The sequence below is a fragment of the Cavia porcellus genome, unplaced genomic scaffold (genome assembly GCF_034190915.1).
Source record: "Cavia porcellus strain 051 isolate PalLab524CR breed Dunkin Hartley unplaced genomic scaffold, mCavPor4.1 scaffold_8, whole genome shotgun sequence".
NCBI lineage: Eukaryota > Metazoa > Chordata > Mammalia > Rodentia > Caviidae > Cavia > Cavia porcellus.
Window position 1 is genome coordinate 55,284,899 of NW_026947491.1, and position 26,623 is coordinate 55,311,521.

Genomic DNA, 26,623 nt, shown 5'->3' on the forward strand with positions numbered 1-26,623 from the left:
ATGAAGTTGACTCAAGAATAAATCTCAAACATTATTTATTTTGTTATTAACAGTAATTTCTATCACCTAATATAAAGTCTGAAGCTGAGATTGTTCTCTTTATTTTGGTTCTTCCAAACTGTTGCTGCAGAAGTCAGGAGAGGTATATGGAAATATTTCCTGAGAGAGTGATATTTAAGCTGATATATGAACTTTTATACATAGGAGTTAACAAGATACCCTATTCCATTTAGGATACTATAGCAGCATACTGATAAGGGCTATAAAACTCCATAGAAAGTTATTTTTCAAGAGTTTTGGAGACTAGGAAGTCCAATATGGCAATAGATTGGCAGATTCATTATATGATAAGGCTCTACTGTAGTTCAAATGTAGCACCTTCTAGCTTTACATAGGGTGAAAGGGGCCAGGTATCTCTCTGCAAGCTGTTTCATAAAAACAGTATGCCTATTTGAGAGAGCTCATCTTTAATTTCCTAATCATCTTCCAATACCATCATCCTGAAGGTGAGGACTTTAATATATGAGTGGGGGAGGGGTGTAGGTGGCAAACATTCATACCATAATACTATGTATGTTGGAAGAAATAGGAGAACCTTTTAGGAAGAAGGAGCCGTGAAGGAAAAAATGATGTCTTGACGAACTGACAGAACACACTTGTAACTGGATCTCAGAACAAACAAAACGGAAAAATCTGAGACTAAAGAAGTAGGTAGGCAGATCATGCAGCACCTGTGAGGCAGTATTAGGGATTTAGATTTCATCTGAAAAATCATAGTTACAACTATTTATAAAGATTAGTATTGACTCTTTGAGTCCAAAAATAAAAGTTGTGAAGAATTTTTACAAAGAGTTCTAACTATTCAAAAAAGGAAACTCAGAAGATAAAATTGAGCTCATTTGGCCTGAATGTACTAAAGACTGAGTGCTATTGAGAATATGTAAATTCAGATTTTAGTTCACTTGTTTGTAATCTTTGTGATTTACTGTTTCTGTTATGAGATTTTATCTGTTCAAATTGAAGACTGTTGGAATTTTGGCCGATTTCATAGATTAGCAGTATAGAGTGTGGTTTTTTTAAACAGGGCAACAAAATATATACAAATCTAGAAATATTTTCATTTAATTTTTTTATCTACTCTTGGCTTTTTTTGGGTTTACCTAATGAAATTCTACGTTATTTTTAGAATAAATACTCCTATTTCTCTGATGTTTCTTTATCAGTTTATAAATAAGATGCAATATTATGCTGTTTTTCAAATTAAGGTAGTATTAAAAATAGTTAAACATCAAATGGGAAAGTCAGCTATCCTTATATGTAGTGTAAGTATACAGAAAGTAATTACTTTAAGAGTCTAACTAAAAATGGAATGGTAGCAGGTAAATACTGCCAAGCAAGCCCAAACCTCTAGTTAACTGTAAAGGATTTGTTAGATACTTAGAGAGACAAATTCTACCTTTAAAAAATATATATATCTTTTAAGTACATATAAATTGAATTTGATACTTTTCCATAAATGTCTGTTAATGTTTTGCAAATGAAAATTGTTTTCTCAGGTTTGTATTATACATATTTAATATATATCCCATTAATTATTGAAGAAAATTGAGAAATCAGCATTTTTGTTTTAAAGGCAGATGCCAATAACTATTTAAGAAAATTAATTGGGAGCCAGAGATTTAGCTCAGTGCTTGGTAAGCACAAGGTTGTGAGTTCAATCCTGGGTACAAAAAAAAAGGAAGAAAGAAAAGAAAAGAAAATTAATTGGGAATCAAATTCTATCTTCCTGACTTCCAGGAAGATGGTAGAGCAGTAAGCAGTAGAGTAAACAGCCTCTCTGAGAGAAACAGTCCAGATGCTGGAATATAGCATTGTGGGGAAGACAAGAAGGAAGGAAGTGGGTCCCCTGGACCCAGGAAGAACCTAAAGTGTGAATTGAAGCCCACAGAGAGTAAAAAAGAAAAACAAAGAAGGCAGTAGCTGGTAGCGCCTTACCTGAAGCCAGACCCACTGTGTGAGAGGAGCTGTTGGAACCTGGGGACACATGGTCACAGTGACTGTGGTGGCTGGCAAGCCCAGAAGCCCCTGCAAAGAGACATGGCAGTGGGGGGGACTGGTAGACACAGAGGACTGCATTGGCTGGCGCCATTACCAGGTTCTCCATTGGTAACCAGCTTGACCCACAGTGACCGACCCTGTGCCCGTGTATACTCTCACAACCATGGTGGGGGCTCTGGCCCCACCTCCCAGTGCACACTGGCAGCCATCATTGTAGATCCCCACAGAGGGATCAGACAAACACACTCCTGTGTGCCTGCAACCATTATGGGAGTCCCAGTGTAGACATACAAACTGAGAGAAGCATCCTCACTTCCATGAACTCCTGATCATCAGGGAAGCCCCAGTGTAATTGCACAGGGCTGGAGAAGCCCGCTCCATGCCCTGTGTTACGGATTAAGAATTGGTGGTCAATGTAATGCCAGCTGGATTACATCATCATGGCATTAAGTGAAGATGCTCCACCTGAGAAAGGTTGCCATGATAAACAGGTGGAGAAAAAGGGAGGTGTTGAGGGTTGAGGCATTAAGGAGGCATTGTGAGTTCTCCTACAGTTGCTGTTTGAGCTGTTGGTTCTCCTGGAGAGGCTTTGGTCCTCACATCGAGCATTGCTTCCTGGCTCCGGAGGGGAAGATGTTTGCCGCTTGGTCTGCAGGATTAACTCACATTGCTTCCTGGCACGTACCCCACTGTGCTTGTTGTCGGAAGAGCTTGGGGCCTCTGTGTCGCTGAGAACAGCTGTGGTGCCTTTCAGGATAGTCCTGGTCTTTGTTGTGAGTGTGACTTCTCGGCTCCAGCGTAGAACCCTCGTCCCGCTGGCACAGCTCCTTCATCCTGCTGGCATAGACTTTCTGGCTTCCACTGCAGACCCTTGGGTCTTTCCGGCACGGATCCGTAAAAGAGACTGGCGTGAGTCCTTCTTGTGGGCTCTGGACCTCCAGTTGGACTCGTGGGAGGCATTGTCCTGAGCTCTGGGTTTTTATCTGGACTCATGTGGGACATATGCTGTGGGGTTTAGCTGTTGACTAAATAATCTATGTCTTTGGTGTTGTGGATAGATTTCCTGCATTTTCCTGTGTTAACTCCGGGGGCCATTATAAAATATTATAAACTCCATGTCCTAAACCTAATTGTTCTCTTTGTACAAGCCCTGACTACAGCAACTGTATAACCTCCCTGTAATTTGGGGTTAGAGGAACCCAGGTGCCTGTCCCAGTCCCCTACACCGTGGATGGGCAGCCAGTGTGGGAAGTACCTGGGGCCTCAAAACTAGCTTATTGGGAGGAACTCAGGAGAATGTCAAGACGAAGGAGCAAAAGACAATTTCAGACCTCCAGACCTCCACACAGAACAAGTCTTGGAAATGCAGTCATGGAAGAAAACAGAAGTCACACACCTGAAATCTCTGAGAGGATAGCAACTGAAATAATTAAACAACTTCATGAAATGTAAAAGTAGTCAAATCAGAAATAATGTCTCAGGTAAAAGAAATCGCAAACATACTGAAAAAATTGCTCAGCATGTCTAAAGTAGACATAGATAAAAGAGAGGAACAAAGGAAAATGATGGAAACCTTGAATGAATATAGAAAGAAATTACAGTGCACGAAACAGATTCAAAGAGAGATCCATGAAATTAAAAAGTCAATCAAAAGCTGGCAAAACTGCTTGAAAGAAACTGAAGATAGACTTTCAAACCTTGAAGATAAGATTCAGCTAGTAATCATGAAAAGAAAGATCTCTTAAAAATAACAAGGAATCAGGAAGTAACAATTTAAAAGCTGCAAGGTGATGCAAAGAAGCATAATTTAAAAGTGATAGGTGTTGGTTAAGAAGCAGGGGTCAACACAAATGAAATTAAAAAGCTATTTACAGAAATAATAGCAGAAAATTTCCTAAACATGGAAAATGGATCTGGCATGCAGATGAGGCATATAGAACTCCAACTAGCAATAACCAAGGTAAATCTACACTTAGACATATATTAATCAACATCCCAGAAATTCACCACAAGAATAGAATATTAAAAGCTATTAGAGAAAAGAAACATCACCTACAAAGGCAAACCAATCAGAATCACAGCAGACTTACCAACACAAGCCAGTAAGTCAAGAAGAGTTTTGAATGAAGTGTTTCAAACTCTGAAAGAAAACAACTTCCAACCCAGATTTGATATACCCTGCAAAATGGTCTTTCAGAATTGATGGAAAAGCAAGATACTTCATGACAAAGAACAACTGAAAGAATTGATGACTACCAAACCAACCATACAGAGAGTGCTAAAGGATATTCTAGAGAGAGATAAAGATGACCATGGTTCCAGGAATAGCAGAGGAAGATCGCCAAACAAGACAGGCAGCTGAATGAAGGGGAAAAGTGAAGGCCAACAACAGGAGAATAGCAGGACAGAGACAAACAAATGGTTGTAACCATTAATTTCGATGGCCTCAGGTCAGCAGTGAGAAGAAACACAGGGAGAGTGGATCAAGAAACAAGATCCATCAATATACTGTATGCAAGAAACATCTGTATGCAAGAAACATTAACTGGCCGGGAAATTCATGGACTGAAAATCAAAGAAGAGCCGGGCGTGGTGGCTCACGCCTGTAATCCCAGCACTATGGAGGCTGAGGTGGGAGGATCATTGCGAGTTCGAGACCAGCCTGGGCTACAAAGTGAGCTCATGGCCAGCCTGAACTGCATAGCAAGACCCTGTCTCAAAAAAGACAAAAAAAAAAAAAAAAATCAAAGGAGAGAAAACAGTTGCTCCATGTGACAGGAGGCCAGAAAAAAAGCAAGAGTTTGCCCATCAACTGCAGAATGGATAAGAAAAATACAGTATTTCGTTGCAGTGGAAAGCTACCCAGCTATAAAGTAGAATAATCTTGAGGCTCTTACAGATAAATTCATGCAACTGGAGATCATGTTCATGGGCGAAACAGTTTTGAACTCATACATATGAACCTTAGCGTAAGAAATGGAGTTAGTGGGATCCAAAAGCAAAATAATTATTATAAGAATGATAGGGGAGGAAACACTTGGGAGGGAAAGGTGAAAACTACTATTAATTTCTTATTCTCTTGTCTTGAACTCTTGTATTGTTTTCATAATTTTGTTAGGTTTTCCCTTGTTCTGTCTTGTTAGATTTTACTCTGTCAGATGGTAGGGGCAGCTATTTTGAATATAATGGTGTATATTGTAATCATGGTTTCCTATTATATTGTTTTGAAGTCTTATAATGCTTTCATTCATTTGTTTATTTGGTTTTGTTCTGTTAGATTTTATCATGTGTGATGGTATGAACAGCTATTTTGAAGAAAACGAGACATTATGGTAGCCAATGCTGATTTCCAGTCATCTTGTTTTGAAGTCCTGTTGTGCTTTTGTTCTTCTGTTTTGATTAATTCTATCCTTTTGTGTTTTATTTGATTTTATTATGTGTGATGGTATGGGCAACTTTTTTGAGAAAAATAAGATACTACAATAGTCATTGTTCATTTCCTGTTAATCTAATTTTGAAGTCCTATAATGCTTTCATTTTTAGGAATGGTTTTATACTATTTCTTATGTTTGATGTTATTGTGTGTGAAGAGAAGGTCAACTGTTTCAAAGCAAACAAGAGACATTATGGTAGTGGTGATTGATGTCCTGTTGCCTTGTTGTGAAGTCCTGTGTTGCTTGCATTGTTCTGTTCTGATTTGCTTTGTTCTGTTTTGTTTCGTTTTATTCTCTTTAAAATAAAAAAAAAATTTTAAAAACAAATGAGTTGTACCTTCCCAAATGATACTAGACTCTTGTCAGTAGCTTTTCAGATTAGCATGACCAAATCATTAAGGGACAGGTAATCTTTGTTCTTACAAACTACTTTTTTAGAAATAGAAGAGAAAATTTACCCCAATTTTCTTTAGCAGAGGAAAGTAAAGAATGTTGCTAATTACAGACAGTGTTCATACATTCATTATTTTGTTATAGTAGTTGAAACAGATGTTAAACAGAATGGAATCTCTCAAACTTAAAGAAATATTTATCAAAACCACAACAAATTGTTTTACCTAATGGTGACTTTAAACTTCGATTAAAATTAAAACAAAATGTTTATTCACCTATATTATAGTTACCAGAGGCTTGTGGGGATGGAGGGTTGAGGAGAGGTGGTCATTGTGTGTTAAGTCAGAGCAAAGAGTTAAGATTTAGCAGTTCTGGGGCTGGGGATTTAGCTCAGCGGCATAAGCACCTGCCTTGCAAGCAGGCGGTCGTGAGTTCGATCCCCGGTACCGATAAAAAGGAAAAAGACAAAAAAAAAAAAAAAAAAAAAAGATTAAGCAGTTCTGGTATACTGTTGCATTATAATGATTGTACATAATGATAATATTCTCTATATTTCAAAAGCTAAAAGGGATTATGAAACCTTTTACCACAGAGAAATGATAAATATATAAGGAAAGTTTACCCTGATTTAAACATTACATAGTATGTACGTGAATCAGAATATCACATAGTACCCATAAATATGTGTAGTATTTTTATGTATCAGTTGAAAAAGTAAATACATTAACGACAGTTATAAAATGTGATTGATTGGAATAGTATTGTTCACATAGCAGAAAGTCTGAGGTTCCTAAAAATGAATCCACCAGTTAATATCTTTATAAGAAAAGTTTAAAACATTCATTGAAAGATGTGCTATATCTGTAGATCAGATGACTTGGTACCACTGTAACAGTGGCAGTTCCTCCAAATTAATCTGAAAGTTTAATACAGTTCCAATAAAGTCATTTTTTTGTGTGTGAAACATGGTAATCTGATTTTGAAGTTCATATGAGAAAACAAATGTTCATAGATTCCCCTGGTAGTTAGTAAGAGCATCAAGTTGGGGTAGCTTATCCTAATCAGTGTAAAGCTTAAAGTAATTATGACACTGTGACATTGGCATAATGATGAATAAAATAGTAGAAATGTCTCATGATGTTTCTTTACAGGGAAAGCAAATCAGATATCTGATTATCTATTTTATTGCAAAGAAGAGTCTTAAAATTTTTTAGAGTGATTTATTTTATTTATTTATTTTGTGTGTGTGTGATGTGTGAGTTTGAACCTAGAACCTCACACATGCTAGAAAATGCTCTACCACTGACAGTGGTTGATTGTCAACCAAGTATAATTTTTGAAAAGTCTTAAAAGGCTGTGTCTCAGTTCTTTACTAACAAATCTTAAATTCCACAGTGTGTAACTTTCAGTTGCATATTTCTTACAATGGATTTGGAGTACGGGTACATAGGTAACTCTATATACCTACTTTAAGGAATTAAAATGCTTACGAACATTCTTTTAAGAATTACAAGGTTTTGTTAGTTTGATGCCTTTGCTTTGGCTGTTTTCACATAGCACTGGGTTTTTATTCTTGTAATGCCATATGTGGTAGACTCAGAAGCATTACAGCGATGGTCTCCTGAAAAATCTGTATTATTACACATATGAATTTTAAACATGTCATTAACCTTTACTTTTAATTTGATTTGTAACCGAACCTGGTTAAACGTGAGGAAAATATCCTGGATTTTGCTATTAGTATGAGAAGCAGTGACAGTGTTATTTTGTGGATAAAGAAGTGTAAATATTTTTAAGAATTTTTAAAATTTTGTTATATAGTAATTTTTAACAGCTTTGCAAGCCATTAATAAATCTTGCTTTCTTCGAAAAGTATAAAAAATAAACATACTTTATTTGTATGCTTCTAGTAAGGAACCAAGTTTTATATTTCTTTTTAAACTTATTTATTTTTACAGTGATTTTTTCTTTCAATTAAGTATTTTCCTTGAATATTTATCACTTGCATGCTTTGTAAAGTGTTACTACAGGTTATTTTAAATTTTTGTGCTATATTTGCCTAAGTAATAGACAAACATAATACTTTATACAAGTGATATATTTTTCTTACAAACTAAATGACATTACAATTATTCTCATTAATTCATTCAAAGTAGACATGATCTTTAAAATGAAATGTCAAAAATAGGTCTTTTGCTGTTCATGTCATTCTTGATTTCTTTTTTTAAACTAATTTCTTTTCTTTCTAGGTATTTGGTAGATAGTCGCTGGTTCAAACAGTGGAAAAAATATGTTGGCTTTGACAGTTGGGACAAATACCAGATGGGCGATCAGAATGTATATCCTGGACCCATTGATAATTCTGGACTTCTCAAAGGTCATTTTCTTCCTTCCGTCAAGTAGTAAATGTTCAATTTTAGTATATCAATGTCAGTGAACGTGATATGGAAAACATTAAACTGATAAGTAAAACATGTCCTTGCATTATAGATTAAACCTAATGAACTCAAATTATTCTATTATAATTAGCTGCTGTTATTAGGCAAAAAAATTACCTGTTTTTTTCAGCAGAAAAAAGAAATTAATCCCTAAGAAATGCAAAACAAAGGAGGTAAGTTCTTTCACAAGACACAGCAAAGGAAGGAAGAACCCGTGCAGATCCTGGCAAAAGCCCTTTGTTGAGAAGACAAAATTTGAAGTGCAGAGAGATCAAATAGAAATAAACAGCTCTAAAAAACCTAGAGATCCACAGAGGATCTCTTTTGAGTCTTTTACTGACTGTTGATCAGTGTATACATGTGATGAACCTGTCAGGGAAAGAACTGTCCAAAAGAATCAGAAGAAACATTCTTCAGGGTTTTCTAAAATGAAGAATAATTTGTATTTCCAGGAGCTCAAGTGGTAACTTCATAATTCACAGTGTAGACTACTGAGAATGGTTTTGTCCCTAATTTTCATGCCCTGGTAACTTGAAAGCATCAAATAATTTTAAGTGTTTCGGATATTAAAGGAATATATTAATATCCAACACTCAACAACATAATACTTGTAATGTCTTGAATCCCACCATTGCCAGGGTACTCTCCTTTCTGTCATTTAATATAATCATGAAAGTGATTTATCATCTTTATTCCCCAAGATCCACCTCCTCAAAAGGGAGAGGATTATGCATAAATCAGGGTCATCAGGAGTATCATTCTTAGAACTGCAAAGAAGAGGAAGACATGACCGACAGTGTCAGTTTCAAACCTTCCCCCAAAAAAGTAAAAAAAATGAACAAAAAGCAGATGAAATAATATAAAACAAATTACAAAATAATAGATCTAAACTTGACTTTTTAAAAAAATCCAACTATGAATAATCATTTTATTGATAAATTAGCTGGGTATGGTGGTGCACACCTGTAATCCCAGCACTTAGAAGACTTGAGGCAGGAGAATTGCCATGAGTTTGAGGCCAGTCTGGGCTTTATAGTGAGTTCAGGAGCAGCCTGAACTGCAAAGCAAGACCCTGTTTTAAAAGACCAGAAAAAATAAATAGAGATTGTGAGAGTGGATAAAAAGATAGATCAGCTATCTATAAGATACCCTCTTTACATGAAGGTCACAAATGTAAGAATAAGAGATGGAAAAATATGCCATGCTTTGGTAAGCAGAGTTCTTAAGCCCCCAGTGACACTTTGAAATAATTCTCTGCTCTTTGAGTGGATGGAACCTGGGAAGAGGATGATCTGTTTACTTTCTTGATTATAAGACAAAAGGGAAATTATCCCAGGGAACTTAATCTGTTCACATAGACCCATAAAAGTGGAAAATTCTCTCTGGTAGAAAAAGTCAGAATCAAATCATAAGCAGCAATAAAGCAGCTCTGTTTGTTTGAAGATAGAAGGGGCCATATGTGACACTTACAGGCAATCTGTAGGAACAGAGGCCTCAAACTTACCCCTAGTTAGGAAATGAGACACCAGACTTAATAACCAACAGTAACTGCATTCTGCCAGCAGCCTGAATGGCCTTGGGAGCAGGTTCTTCCCCAGACCCTTTAGCTAAGAGCCCAGCACAGCTGATGTCCTGACTTTGGCCTCATACAACCCAAGCACAGAAACCCACTTGAGCCCATATAATATGCTTACCCACAGAACTGTGAGATAGTAAATGGGTATTATTTTAAAATACTATAGCAATTTGTTATGATGAGGTAGCTTAATATATGTTAGCACTATAAAAACTGGAATAACCCTATTAATATCAAAGTTTCATAATAGAAATGTGTTATGGAGGCAGAACATTGGTTCATAATGCTAAACGGTGTGGGACATTTCACCAAGTTATCTTATCCTTAATATTAGCTACCTAAGGGCATAATTTAAATATGTAAAGAGGAATGATATCAACAAGATATGTTAAGAAGTCCTATCCCTTATTAGTAGGCTCACAATAACAGTGATAGACCATAATATTTTTATGGGAAGTCCAGGATCCAATTAAGAGTATAGAGTATTCAAAATGAACAGAAAACTGAGATCCCACTGAAACAGGTAAGAGCAATTCTGTTTTACCTGCATCTTACTCTCCTCTAAGCTGGTATATTTTAGCTCAAGAAAAATTGTCTTAGCCCAATGGCTTCTCCCTTTTAGGGGACAAAAAGGGAGAGCAAATATGAAACCTCCCAGCTGTTCAGTGTGCTTTGTCCTAGGGGCCAGTGCTGTTTCACCTTATGCAAAGTGCTAAGTAGAACCAGGATAGTTCTGATGCCTGACTGCAGTAATAAAGGAAAAGGGACGCTTGTTGCTATAGCTAGAAGTCTTTGTGAGACTGAGAAAAGGCTTAGAGCCTTCTGCCTTGCTTGTAGGAGGGAAGCAGAAGAGTTGGACACCCTCCCACATCTTGGCCTTTGAATGAATAGGAAGGAGGCTGGTTTTTGTCTTGTTTCACTATGCCTGACTGATCTGACAGAGTATGGATCTCTCAGAATAAATTGAGAACAAAGAAAAAGGAATGAGTGACTTGCTGCAGGTGCCCGAGCCATGCAGTATTGGAAGGAGGTATAGAACCTGGGCCTGTCTTTGCAGGGAAAAGATGTGGAGCTGCCTCCAGTTCCTTTCAGTATGTTGTTTTGATGACTGATTTCTGTTTCATCTCATCCAGTGTGTTAACATGGTTGACATAGTTTGGTAGGTTCAGTTAAGAAAGAAGGAAAAGCCGGGCGTGGTGGCTCACACCTGTAATTCCAGCACTCAGGAGGCTGAGGCAGAAGGATCTTTGTGAGTTTGAGACCAGCCTGGCTACAAAGTGAGCTCAAGGTCAGCCTGAACTGCATAGTGAGACCCTGTCTGTAAAAGACAAAAAAAGAAAGAATGAAGGAAAAGATTTGATGTATGAAGAACAACCTGCAAGATAGGAGAATGCTCAGACTTCCAAGTTACACAGGAGCATGAGGAGTAAGGATGCCTTCAGTATTCTGGCTTGTGGTCTGTGGCAGTCAGACACTAGCAGAAAGAAGAGATATGGGCTCCTGGAAAATTAGAAAACAGTGAATTCTTGTAATCTACATGCACAAGTACAAAAAAGGTACTCCATAGAAAGGCTCTCAGAGAGCCTTCCCAAACTTTCTAGACTGTTGATCAGTGAACTTACTTCATTGTCAAAGCCAGTTCATAAAGATTCAGAGGGATTGTGGTTTCTTCAGTTGCATAAACACCAATGTTAGGGTAAAGAATCAGGAAAACATAACACAAACAGTAAATTTCCAGAATGGACCTTAAAGAAATGGAGATAATGAATTGTCTGACAGAAGATTCAGAGTAATTGTTTTAAAGAAACTGAGTGAGCTACAAGAAAACATACACAATGAATTTTTGAACATGAAAATTAACTGAAGGAGATATCACTCATAGGATAGAAATTATAAAGAAATCAAACAATAGGGCTAAACAATACAATAAGTGAAACATTCTCTAGAGTTCTTCAACAACAAACAAGTGAAAGAATTGGTAAACTTGAAAGATCTTTTGGAATTACTCAGAGGAATGAAAAGAATGATAAAAAGGAAACAAAGCCTAAAGAATTTATCAGATACCATTAAGTGAATCAGTATGAACACTATGGATGTTTTAGAAGGCAAAGAAAAAAACAGAATGAGATAGAAAGTATATGGAAAGAAATGGTCAGATTTCCCAAATTTGGGAAAGGGTATAGACATCTACAATGATAAAGCCTGAAGAATTGAAAATAATCAAGTCCTAATTAACGTTTCTAAGATACTGTATTGAAAACAGAATAAAAGTTCTTCTCAGATATATAAGCAGAATATTTACCAAGAGAGACTTTATTCTGAGTCATAATACCTGTCATAATAAAGTTAAAACATTCAAATCATTCAAAATATGTTCCCTTACCAAAATGGAATGAAACTTACTTGGAAGAAATATGAAGCCCAAAGGAAAAGCTTGGTAAAAGATTTAAACAGACACTTTACCAAAGAGGATAAGTGGATTTAATGAGTTCTGAAAAAAAAGCTCTGGAAGGTTCAGATTACATAACCAAGCCGTAGTAGTATTAGTGAAATGAAGATTAAGATCACAGTGAAAGAAACTGGGGATGGATACGTAATAGTGGTAGAGCATCATAATGTACTCAGTTAATCAGTTACTGGTTATTTACTCGAGATAAATAATTTATTCATGTGAAAAATAATATATTCATAGTGTTATTTGCAAAAAATTATGAACCATTCAAATGTCCATCAGTATGTGAACAAACAAATGAAATATGCCTACATATAAAATCATAACTCAGCAATTGAATCATTGATAGATAAAACCATAATTGAATTTCAGAATAATTATACAACATGAATAAAGCCAGAAGAGAGAACATACACTTTTTATATATGATCGTAAAGTATGCACGCACGTCTGTAATAACAGAAAGCAACAATTTTGTGAACCATGTTAATCTTCCAGAAGGCCTGTGACCTAGATTTCTCACCAAATTTAAAAAGATTAAAATTATTCGGATGTAGTTTTCATTGTATGGTTTACTTTCAGATTTCTAGTTAAAATATTGTGCAAGGTAGACCAGAGATCTAGATGCGGTTTTCTGAGTCACAGTTATATCAGAAGCCTAATCTGGCCATTTGAATTTCAGAAATACAGAAATACTTTATTGAGTTGTACCTAACAGGAAATTTTCCAAGTTAGTCTTAGTAGACATGGGGAGCAGAGGTTTTCTGGGTTTAGTGTCTACTGTTACCATGTAAGGAATCTCTGATACTCAAAGATATTTGACACTATTCTGTCAAATATTTTAGTCAACAGTTCCATCTTCAGATTTTGTAAGCAAAATTTAAAAATTAAAATAGAATTTCCATTTGACCTAGCTGTACCTCTTCTGAGTGTCTCAAAAAGAGTTAAGACATTTTTCATACATATATGCACACATATGATCATATATGTGTATATATGCATATATATGTATATATGTGTATATATGCATATATATGTATATATGTATATTTATACATGCAAATGTAGATGTACATAAAGTATATATACATTTGTACATCTCCTGTCTCCATGTTTATAGAAGTATAATTCTTAGCAGCCAAATTTTGCAAGTGGCCTATATGTCCATCAACAGATGAAAGAATAAATAAAGTGTGCGTGTGTGTATGAATATAGGAGTAGTTATCCATAAAAATACATTTAAATCATTTGTAGGAAAATAGATATATCTTGAGACCATACTGCTAAGTGAAATAAATCAGACAGGTTACATATTGCATGATTTCTTTTTAGAGAAATCTAAAATAGAAATAATCTAAAGAGCAAAATAAAAAGCAAATGATAGAAAAGAGGGTAGACGTTTTGGAGATAAAAGGGAAGCAGGGAGCAGGAAGGGGAAGTAAAAATGGTTGAGATGTGCTATGGATGTGTAGCAGCTCTCCAAGGTGAATGTAAGCATTATGTATTGCTAATATATATTAAAAGAAAACTGCTTGTTAACTAATGTTACACGTTGAAGGCTATTCAAACAGTTTATTTTGAAATACGTACAGGACATTTTTTTTTAGAATGAATTATTTTAAATAATTATTTACTCAAGAATAAGTAATTTGTAATGGGTATAACCAAAGTATGTAAAGGTAGGTACTGTTATTTCTTACATATCAAATTTATTTTTCCTTTTGTAGATGGTGATGCCCAGTCACTTAAGGAGCACCTTATTGACGAATTGGATTACATACTGTTGCCAACTGAGGGCTGGAATAAACTTGTCAGCTGGTACACATTGATGGAAGGTCAGGAGCCAATAGCACGAAAGGTACATGGATTTAACTATGACTGGATATAAATATTAGGTTTCTTGAGGAGTTCATATTTTGTTAAGTCAAAGAACTGTGAAATCCTGCCACTTACCTTGAGTAAGGAGCCAATCAAAATGTTACTATACACTGTATAATATGATAATAACAACAGCAGTTAACATATATAGGAAGTTTGTTACATGCTGGTTACTATTCTAAAGGCACTGCATATTATTACTAGTAATGAAAATATCTTCATATATCCGTAAGTCTTAATGGAACAAGGAGCCTGATTATATCTGTTACAGTTAGGGGTTGTACACAGAGAACAATTAGAACCAGGACATGGAATTTATAATACTGTTTTGTGATGGTCACCCAGAAGTAACACAAGAAACTGCAGGAAATCTATACACAACACTGAAGACATAAAATGTTTAGTCAGGGGCCTAAATCCCACAGCAGTGCCCCACATGAGTCCTGATGAAAACCCAGAGCTCATGACAATACCTCCCACGAGTCCAGCTGGAGGTCTAGGGCCCTTGAGAAGGACTCACACCAATCTCTTACGGATCTGTACTGGGAAGGCCCAAAGGTCAGCAGTGGACCCAGAAAGTGTATGCCAGCAGGGTGAAGGAGCTGTGCTGGTAGGTTGAGGCTTCTACTGTGGAGCCAAGAAGTCACACTCACAAGACCAGGGATGTCCTGAAAATCACCACAGCCATCCTCAGCGACACGGAGGCCCGAGCTCCTCCGACAGCAAGCAGTCAAGTACATGCCAGGAAGCCAGTGTGACGAGTTCATCCTGGAGACCAAGTGGCACACGTCTTCCCCTCCAGAGCCAGGAAGCAGTGCTCGATGTGAGGACCAAAGCTGCTCCGGGAGAACTTACCTGCTGAAACAGCAACACGTAGGAGAACCCACAATGTCTCTACACCTCAATGCAATAATTTCTTCTCCACGTCTCTATTTATGCTGGCAACTTTCCTCAGGTGGAACATCTACGCCCAGCACCATGCTGGTGTAATCCAGCTGGTGTTAAGTTGACCACCGGTTCTTAATCCATAACAAATATTCTGCTTTTTTCTTTTTGTGGCATTATAAAATCATTATAATTCAATTAATATACCTGTCACTTCTAATTCTGCAAAGAATTTCTGACTATTCTGTGTCTTACTTCAAATGTATATGTTGATGAATGTGGTAATCAGGTAAATACAACTCTGCACTTTGTGTTTTATAAGCTTCCTGTTAGTTTCCATAACCATCCATTTTGATGGTTATTTTCTACGCAAACATTTTTAATGAAGGTAAGGAGACTTGTAAATGTATAATCTACAGATCATAACATTGATGTATAAATATATTGATTTTTTTTTTTTTACTCATACTATAGTTTTCAAGCTTTGGTAAAACTAGTATGATCTTTAAAATAAAAATAGTTTGAGAACAAATTCATTTTTAAAAAGGAACAGCATGTTAATATACTGCTTTTGGAAGTACTAAGATATAATTATAGTAGTAGTATTCTGAGTCATAATGATAATTCTCTTAGTAATGTAAGATGTTATTGGAGAGGAGAAAAATTCTGAATCCTAATCTTGTGAATTTTGAAGTAATCTTGATGTTCTGTTTCCTTGGATCATAATAACTATATGACAATTTGGTTATTAGATTCTTTCCAGGAAAATACCTATTTGTACTCTGAAACTTGATTCTCAGTTTTTTAAATGATGCTGATTTACAAAATGTATTTTTCAATAAAGATTATAATGAGGGTTGTTCTTATTTTTTACTTTATCTTACTCATTTCTTTTCCTGCTCTATGGTTGTCTATTCTATTTGCCTTTATTTCCTGGTGTATCAATGAGGCTTACAGTTTACTTCAGTTTTAGTGACCTACCAGTGATTAGTATGTACTTAATATAAGTTATTTTAGGATTATTGAGTTCCAGAGTTGAAATATCTGCTCTGAGTGAACATTTGATTTCTAGATTTTTCTACCTAAGTATAGCTACCACAAATCTTACAAATTTAAAAACTAGTAAGTTATTACTTTCTTAACTTTAAAATAAATCAGCACAAGAGATTTAAAACAAATCTTATTATTTGTTTATCACAGAGTTCAAAAATTCAGGTGGATTACATAGTAATTACAAGATAAACTATTTTAATTTTTTGAGCTGAAACGAATCTCCCTTCACTAGAAAAATGAGTGTATGAAGCCTGTAATGATCTAACCTTGTGAGTGCATCTAAGTCATTTGGAGCCTCCCTTTTGCCATATTTGTCTAATGTATCACATATCAGGCTGATTACTATTTTCAGAAACAGTATTCATGACTGAAATCCTACAGTTAACCTTTAGAAGAACAAAAGGAAATATACTTACTTAAAAGGTGACCCTAATATATAAATGTTTTCTTTTCCTATATTACTGCTTGCATGTTTAACGGCTTTTTTTTCATTTGTTTTTTTAGAATTACTAAGTACGCATATAAAGGTCAAGCAAAGTCATTTTCGAATGAAGCTAACGAATGAAGCTAACATATCAGTTACAGAGCCATAGCTGAGCATTTTGGCAGCACTAATTTGGCATTACCATTTTAAAAGATTTATTGTAACATACCGAGTGGTAGTAAGGCCATTATATCAAATTGTATAAAAATTTTAAAAGACTTTTCTGTTTGGGGTTACTGTTAAAAGCTAGATGTCTGTATCTTTAATCAAAGATGTATTTATATATATATTATACATATTACATATAGAGAAAAAGATAATTATTTTAGGTTAACTTTTATCACAAAGATTGAGTGTATTTATTATTTATGGTATAAATTTCTTTAGATCAGTAAATTCTTTCCAAACTGTCAGTTGTTTTAAATCTTAATTATTCATATACTGTTAAATACTACAATTACTACAAACATTTCTTACTTTAAATTTTCAACTTTCTAGTATTTTGTATTACATTGAGAAGTTTTAGAAGTTAATTGTCTTTTGTTGGAGATTTGCAGTTATTTTAAGCCTAGAGAAACATATTGCTGTGAAAATGAAATATACTAATTTGTCTTTATTTCATTTTTTAGGTGGTCGAACAGGGTATGTTTGTAAAACACTGCAAAGTAGAAGTATATCTCACAGAATTGAAACTCTGTGAAAATGGAAACATGAACAATGTTGTAACTCGAAGGTTTAGCAAAGCTGACACAATAGGTAATGCAAAGCCCTCTTTTTAACCATTATTTTGTAAAATACTACTGGGCTACAAAGTATATTAAAGATTTTATCATAAACAATAGATTCTATACCTTGATGTCTTAGTTTATAATTGTTATTGTTTCTTACTGTTTTGCATTTATTAAATAAGTTTAAAATTTTGCTGTTTTAAAAATCATTGTTTGAATTTAGAACTGCATTTGAAAAATAAATGCCATGATAATAGCAATATAAAGTAGAACTTTAAATATTTGCTTAGGTAAAATCTAGTGAAAATGGCAATTGGTTATTTTATTTTTTCTTTGATTTCACTGTTTTGGATTTTACAGCTAGGTGGCTAAGTCATATTTTTTTCTTTTTTTGTCAATAAGTCAAAGAATCATCGTAGTCTCAAATATCTGTGGGCCTAATTGCCTCTGTGTCTATACAGTATGCATATTTTAAAAATATACGTTTGTATTACTTTTGAAAGCCATGTTTTAAGTTAAAATTAAGAATGTACTAAACAATTTTAAAGTTAAGAATGTATTAAGCTGTTTTTAAAATTACAATAAAAAATTATAGTACTTTTTGTTAAATATGGATCAAAATAAATAAGTTTATTTGATAAGTTGAAATAAAATTTTTGTAAAATAAGATTAATCTTGGAAAATGCATGTGGATATTGAAGAAGGTCACATAACATCCAGAATTCAACATGGAAAAAAGATGAATAAATTTATGAATTATAGCATGATATGAAATTCTTAGTAGAGCCAGTCATTAAGAATATTGCAATTAAACATAGGTGAAAATATTTCTGAATTTCATCAGCACATTTAGCTTTTACCACTTACCCATTTCATAGCAGAAAACTTCTTTTAATGTATATTTTTTTATGAAACTGTTTCATCTGTGAAGAACTTTATGTTTGATTCACCCTAATATTTTCTTTAAATGAAATGTTACTAACTTTTTATTCTTCCACATATCTTTTATGTAAGTTCAAGGTTCAATTTCAATAAACTTATGTAGTATAATCTTAAATTAATATGTCAAGAATCAGGATTTCTGTATACAAATGTTATTGTTATGGATAAATTTCTTTGCATTGGTTTTCAGACTTTTTAACATATGTAAGAAAATAAAACATTACTACATACTAAAAGCTGCAAGTTTTAATATATGAAATTTGTATTGATAGATTAGTTAAAGACTACTATGAAATTTGTAGCCTATTGCAACCTCAATAAAATAGTTGCCAAAAGCAACCTCATAAAATAATTGATTAAATTTACTAGTTATTTTTAAGATTTGATATTTTCTTTACATCATTTTAATAGGAAAATTTTAAATATATAAATTTATATAGTATTTATGTATGACCATAAGAAATCTTTAGATGAAAATCAACAACTGGTTTTTTTCAAAATTCAAGACAGGTATACTGGAGTTTTTTTCTTAAGTACTAAGTAGGGTTTTACTGAGGAGAAATGTAATTTATAAAGAATCTGCTTTAAAATGTTTATGATCCAGCATAGATGTTGCTCAACATAGTTTAAATATTCTAACACTTTAAGTACTATGTCCATTGAATATATACCTTACAATTATAGATGAACTGGATTTTTGTATATCTACCAATTTTTACTGTTCGATAAGTTTTTTTCTAATTGGGTGGTTACCTGATGACTGATGAAATAGTTTGGAGGAATAAAGAGAATTTAACAGAAAATAGCAGTGCAAATAAATATCAGTTGGTATGTATGTCTATTGAGTTACTATTTCTTGCTATAAGTTTTAAAAGTTTATATGAGAGAAAATTTATCTTGTTTTTTTGTCAAGACAAGGTCTTGCTATGTAGTTCAAGCTGGTCTTGGACTTGGTACATAATCTAAGCTGGCCTTTAACTTGTGGCAGTCCTTTTGCCTCAGCCTCCCAAATGCTAGGATTTATAGGCATGTGCCACCACACCTGGCTTGAAATTTGACTTTTTAAGTTGAAGATTTTACAGAAATTAAAAGGAACTAAGTTATAGAGGATTTATAGTTACAGTTATCCAACAATTTAAAGATTATTGAGCATTCAGTTTAAGCACATTACAGAAATGGTCTTATTTGAACCTCAGTAACCCTGTATTCTCATAGATAATGAAGCTTAGACTTACAGCCTACCTCAGTTCACCTTGATGCAAATGGTAGAGCTAACATTTTAATTCCATTTCCAGGGCTTTTGTATTGTAGAATCAACTACTAATTAGTTGGATTAATTTTTTTTTCTTAAGGATGTAAGTTTTAAAACAATTTGGATAATAAACTACAAGAGGAACATGTAGTTTGTGGTGGTTTTGGAAACCTTGATTTAAAATATTCAAAATATGACCATAAAATATAACCACATAAATTATTATATAAAAAGAATTAGGAAATATAAATTCCTGATTTTGTTACTAAATTAATAAGGTGCTATCTTTTCTTCTAGTATTGTACTACCTTATATTAAAAATGACAGTAACTTAGACAAGATTTAAATAATATATCAGAGCAAAAGTACAGGTCTTTGAATATTTTACTTTCTAAATTGACATATTTTGGTATTGACCATGTTCCAGGGAGACAAATAAAATTCAGTTTCATTTTTTTTAAGACTAACCACAGAAACAGTTTTTGTTCTAAAACTTCTTGAAAAATGTTTTGTTTGTAAACTTTATTGATGAAATGACTAACATTTTTACTAACTTTATTGATGAAATAGCCAACATTTTTACTAACTCTACTAGAAATATTTTCCAGATAGTTTTATTTCTGTTATCTTATTAATATTTTTCTCCTACTATATGCTTTTTATTAACTGGCTAAATGGGTTAGATTAATATTGGGAAAGAAGCAAATGCTTTCAGTCAGTTGAAATTCTCAACTTCAGCCACCAATGCCCAGTTCTGTCCTAGAACTGTCATCTATAACTGCACTTGCCAGTCTTCATTTCTGCATCTTGTTTTCTGTCTGTTACCATTCTCTCTTGAGCCAAATACATTAGTGCTGCCACTCCCTTGACACTCCTTTTATGGTCTTTGATGATCTCCCCACTGCCAAGTCCAGTAGTAATTGAGGAGTCTTGGATTTTCTTAACTTGCCAACAAAATTTAGCACATTAAGTTACTTTTCTGTCTAGAAGTGCTTTTTTCTCAAGTGGCTTCCTGGGCACAGTTTCTCATTGGCTAGACCTTGTCAGAGTTCTTTGTAAAATACTCTTCATTTTGATGATCTCCAATGTCTCCATGTTTAGGTCTTGGGTCTTTTGTCTTTTTTAATCTGGTCTCCTGGCTTTAAATATTCCCTTACTGTTGATCTTTTAAATTGAAGTACCCTAACCAAAATGATCCCTAATTCCAGTTTTAACCATTTCACATCTTCACTTGTATATCTGACCAGCATGCCAAGGTAATTACCATGTGTGAAACTAAGCCCTTCTCTTCAAAATTCATTACTGTGACATCCATTCCTATGTCAGTAATGCTACTTCTTCCAATGGCTTAACCTGAAAATCTTGGTATCATTGTGATATCTTATTATCTACGTGTGATCTGGCAGCATAACTTCTTAGCAATTCCTTTTGAATCTATTCTGACATTGAACACTACCTCCATTTCTGCCACCTCAGTTCAAATTGCTGCAGTGACCTCATCTCCTATCCTTCACCTCTCTCTCATGGTCTGTTCTACATTAGCCACAGAAATTGTCGCTGGGGATTTAGCTCAGCAGCACAAGTGCCTGCCTTGCAAGCACGTGGTCTTGAGTTCAATCCCCAGTACAAAAAAAAAAACCATTTACTATGTCAGTCATTTCTATCCTCCTGACTCCTCAGCAGATTCCCTTTTATTCAGAATAAAATTAAGACATTTTCCTAGCTCACAAAATTCTATATAATCCTACAAAAGTACCTTTATGGTCTCATGTCTTATACTTAAGCCATAGTGATGTGCCATGCTATTGTAAAACATACCAACTGTATCTCCACTTCAAAGCCTTTGTATTGCTATTTCTTCTGCTTCTAATGTTCTTCTCCATATTTCACAAGTTAATTAAATTTGGATGAAAATGAAATTCTTCCAACTTAATAAATGTCAGTGAAAATGAAATTTCCATATATATTTGCATGTGCCATGTTATGTGCATACATAGCTATATGACTTAATAGAAAATATGTATAGAAATATCAGAGTGGTAACACCAATTATTCCTTGGTAGACATCTCATTTATATTACCAATATTTTATGTACTTTTGACATGAGCAAAATCTATTTCTGCAATCAGGAAAAATGTATTCATTTTTATAGAAATATTAAAACAGCTGCCCTCCTTGGCTTCTTCCTTGCTCCCTTTTTTCCTTGGTAATGTTCTTTTTCTTGATCTGAAGTGCTATATGTGCTGTGTCCATTTGAGAAACTCACCACAATGTAGTAATGAAATGTTTTTCTATATGCATGTTCTACTATAATAAAAAGAACAAAAAAAATAGGCTTGCCAAGATACAAAGCAACACTGACAGCTTACTTTATGTAATTGTATAAATATTCTGTTTAATATGCATTAATTTTTGCAGAATACTGTCAAACATACCACTGCTTTAATGCCCTAATCAAAATCTAACCTTCTTTGTAGATATGTATCTACAAAGTAGTACATATACAGAACATAAAAATAAACACGCTAAATTTGTGTCCAACAAGTATAGCATTTTAAATTTCTTCAGAGAACATATAGTATTTGGTATTTTATAAGTTTTACTTTGCCCAAAACCAACCCAAGTATTCTAAAATTTAAAAGTATTTTATATTTCTTCATACATCATGGAGTATAATTTTCTTGAGTCTGTTAGGTAAGAGATTGGCCAGAATTAGATGTAATTATATTGTATTTATTTGTAAAAATTAAAATTTTTATTAGATACTAGAACTTAATTACCCTCCTCAAATATGTAAATAATCCTGTGCCTAATTTTATATTGGTTAAGCTACTTATATTTTAAAAAACAACCTGTTGCACTTGATAAATTAATTTGGAAATACAGTTTAAACAATTGATTTAGAAAATGCAGTTTTGTAAAAAATGTAAGCTGTAAGAAATTTTGAATAACACAAACATCAGACCATGCACTTTTAAAAAATTGTGTCCGTATATTCTAATTAGCTACTCTGAGTTATATACTGTCTATGGTAAATTGTTATTGGTTAATACAATATTTTCCATCTGTAGCATCTTTTAATCATACTTTAATTTCTACCTCCTATTATATTTGCAGAAAATGTATTAATTTTATAATATGTTCAAAGCAAAAGCTTATCCTAACATTATACTTTAGTGTTGTGCAGTTGAGCTCTTACCTTTTGAGGTCTTAAAATTCTCCAAGTAATTATCTGTCAGTTGCAGTTATTATTTTTCTTTAAAAACACAGCTGATCTTTAAAAACTTTAATTTTGTTTTTTTAATGTATTTTTATGTATTTATTCATCTAGTCTCACTATTCCATCCTTATTTTAAATTTAGAATTTTTACTCTACTAAGCATTTCTATCTTGGTGGTTTATTTTTTTAAATTTTATATTTACATATCTTTCCTCCTTAAATCTAGATACAATTGAAAAGGAAATAAGAAAAATCTTCAATATTCCAGATGAAAAGGAGACCAGACTGTGGAACAAATACATGAGTAATACATTTGAACCACTGAATAAACCAGATAGCACCATTCAGGATGCTGGTTTATACCAAGGACAGGTATTGTTTAGCAATAAAGTTTAAGTGAATTACACATGAAGTGTTTTTGAAACTTTAATGACTGTCCTTCAGTATATAATAAATTCTTCTGTCTCTGGCTTCCTCTTATTGTGTATCCCTGCTGGTCAGTAACAGTAGCTTCTGATTTCCTCATTGAGTTTGAAAATAATCTACTTGTTAAAAAACAACTAGTATTATGAATCTATAAACTTTGAGTGAAGGGAAGGATCAAATGATAAATACTTTTGTTTCCTCAGTCCATGAAGTCTATGTTGTAACTGTAACTTTGCCATTATAATAGCATGAAAAACAGCCATAGATAATACATAAACAAGTGGGAATGGTTGTGCTATAGTAAAACTATTTTTAGGAGGCATTAGGCTAAAGGATTCTGCCTACCTCTGTTAATGTGTATTAAATCCCAGTGTAGTCTGTCTTTATAATATAATCCATAGAAATAAGTGAATTGAGAAATAAAGATGTACAGTTAAAATCAGCAACTGAATTCTATATTTAAATATCTCTTGAACTAATCTCTGTTACATTCTCAACCCTTGTCCTTCATATTCTCCAATCATTTATGTGACTACTTAGTCTTATTGGTGCCAAAATTCTAAAGTATAAACCTAATCCCCCCCCCCACACACACACACACACACTTTTCTGGCTCCTTAAACTCCAGGCAGTTTAATCTACCCTGCAAGTCATGACTTACCCTCTTGTGGAGTCTTCCAGCATCTTTAGATTTCTTGTCTTGTGGTTTACACTCTAGCGATGCCAAGCAGAAATGCATTGTAGTTTGCTGTACACACTGTGCAGTTCCATAACATTTTGCTTTTGCATATTATTCATCTACCTGATGTACTCTTATTCCCAGTCCCTGTACCCATCCAACGAAAATATCTTTCAAACATCAAAATATTCAAAGTATTCATCCCACCTTGTCAAGTAGAGACACTGGATCAGAGTGTTCATCCTTCAGATTCAAGTCCAAGTGTCACATCATCTCTTCAGTCTTTCTCTTTTTCTCAGTATCCACTGATCTATTTTCAAGAAAAAGCATTCCTTTTACTTTGATACTAAGTTATGATTATGTCCTCTGATTATTCATTAAATACTTCAGTTATTTATGTATTACACTTAAGATTCTTGTTTTGGTTAAATGTTTTATTTTGTTTTGTTTGATTCTTAGTACCTGACAGTGCCTAATGATCTAGTCAATATATGGGATTTTTGTTCTGTTTTATTTAAAAGTTTATTATTAACATCGTATTGATACTGAGTTGTGAAAAAATCCAAAAAATGGGTAGAAATTAGTTTTTAGTAAATGTCTAGTACATAGCAAGTATTGTACTTGACTATTAAAAAAAAAAACCGGTGTTTTTGTTTTTGTTCTCAAGGATTACAGTTAAAAGGAAAGGTAGCTAATTGAAGCAGAAGTGAGACTGGTAGCAGTTAGCCAGTTCACCCCTAGCTAGCCAGTCTCTCTTTGTTATAGACATAAACCTCTCTCCTTGGTTAGCATACACTATAACTTGTGTTAATTCTAAGAGTAAAATTTGAAATTACAGAATTTTTTTCTTCAAATTTTTTCAGTGATTCTATGAAGTGGATTCTGTTCTATCACGTACATTAGCAAACTTAGGCTTAGCCAAGCTAATGGCACACATATCTGTAGCTCCAGCTAGTAGTTTTTGAGGCTGAGGAAGAAGGATCATAAGCTTGAGGACAGCCTGGGCTGTAGTGTAGCTTAGCACTAGAGCACTTTCCTAGAGATATGAGGCCCTCAGGTCATCCCTCTGTACTGCAAAACAAAATTGAAGGTTAGGGAAATTAAATAATTTGATGTTCTTGGTAGGTAATAAATTAGCAGACCAGACATAAGAGAATAAATTAGTTTATTAAGATTGAAAATCTCCCATGACTTTTGATCTTTGGTATAGGAATATTTCAAAGACTGTGCCTTAAGTTTTCAGATTTTCTACCAGTTCTTTTCTGACTATGCTAAAGTAAATGCTATCCTGAACTTTTTTAAAAATAAAAGTACCCTCATTAGAAATCAAGAAGATATATTATTGAAGCATTTGTTTCCCAAAATGAGATCTTTCCCTTTTGTGAATTAATTTAAAATTTGAAAATTTTCTAGAATTATTTTCAACTAGAGGTACAGCTCTAAGTATAAGTAAAATTTTGTTTGAAAAATGATAATTTGAAAAAAATGGTATACTTGAATAAAGGAGAGTGAATTTTAACTTTTATAATGGCCTTTTTTTTTTTTTTGTCTCTTTCCTTTTTACTGGTACCAGGGATCAAACTCACAACTGCCTGCCTGCAAGGCAGGCGCTTATGTCGCTGAGCTAAATCCCCAGCCCCTGTAGTGGCCTTTTAACATTATCATCCAAGACTGTAAAAACATGGAATTTTAAATAAAAACATGGGACAGAAATCAAGATGTTGCAGTACATAATATTTTAAATATATAACTTTAAAATTTTCTGTAGCTTGATGTGTTCAAATTACAATTTTCATGTGTGTGCTATATATATATAGTTTATGTGTTGCTATAGCTACAAGTTGCAGTGAAGAAAAGCCTTCCTCAGAAGTTGTAAATTATTCACTAAATTCTATTTTATCAACCTTTAAAAAAAAGAAACTTGGTTGGAACAATATTAGAAAATTGAAACAATGATTTGTAGCAAACACTAGAAGAAAGACGTCTCTCTTAGTCTGGAAGATGTAAGAAAGGATTATGTATTTTAACAAGTGTAACTACAGATTAAGTATCTGTTATTTGCACAGTCTTTAGTTACAGGCCACCAATACAAACAGAAAACATTTCCCTTAAACTGGAGGAACTTACAGTCTTTTTGCTTCTTTAAACTTAAAGTTATAAAACTGATGGGTCTGTTTGTCTTCTGACCTCAGTGTCATGTCATTGCTGATTACTTCTGTTTGAAGTCTTTTTATGTCCTTTGCCCAGCTTTGGAATCAAAATGCAGTTACTGCCGCATTTTCTCTTTTGTCTTTTAATTATCACAAAATTACTTTAGTTTCTAGTATATGTAGCTTTTTTCTAAAGCTATTTTAACTTCAGAGTTACAGAAAAACACCCTTTATTGTGTCATATTTGCAGGTGTTAGTGATAGAACAGAAAAATGAAGATGGAACGTGGCCAAGGGGTCCTTCTGCTCCTAAGTAAGTGCTCCCACTTCTGTGGCTTATTGCATGATTTTAAATCTTTTGATGACAGAAGAACCTAAATGAGTATTGCAAATATATACGTTCATTATGGTTTAGTAGTTTAGTCTTAGAGAAGTTAACTTTGCATTTAAATTAATATAGTATGTTATAATTTTTAAAACTTCCAATTCAAGTCTTTTAGAATAAAGTATAGTGGAAATAACATATGAATTAGTTGTCACAGTCAACATTTTGTTTCATTTTTTAAAAATAATTA

General features: G+C 33.7%; 1 protein-coding gene across 5 annotated transcripts in view; it reads left to right on the plus strand.

Moving 5' to 3' along the window:
* Usp15 (ubiquitin specific peptidase 15) overlaps positions 1 to 26,623 on the plus strand; it is a 138,996-nt gene that overhangs the window by 43,012 nt on the left and 69,361 nt on the right. For 4 of the 5 annotated variants that reach the window (XR_010049341.1, XM_023567594.2, XM_023567590.2 and 1 more), the window contains exons 2-6: positions 8,135 to 8,262; positions 14,079 to 14,209; positions 17,281 to 17,407; positions 23,021 to 23,166; positions 26,300 to 26,361. Coding sequence is in view for 4 of the 5 variants with exons in the window: in XM_023567594.2 (XP_023423362.1) it covers positions 8,135 to 8,262; positions 14,079 to 14,209; positions 17,281 to 17,407; positions 23,021 to 23,166; positions 26,300 to 26,361 (594 nt within the window). In the remaining variant the exon portion in view is untranslated. Of the gene's footprint in view, positions 1 to 8,134; positions 8,263 to 14,078; positions 14,210 to 16,472; positions 16,591 to 17,280; positions 17,408 to 23,020; positions 23,167 to 26,299; positions 26,362 to 26,623 lie in introns of those variants that run through there. The other variant, XM_023567592.2, reaches the window with a different exon arrangement.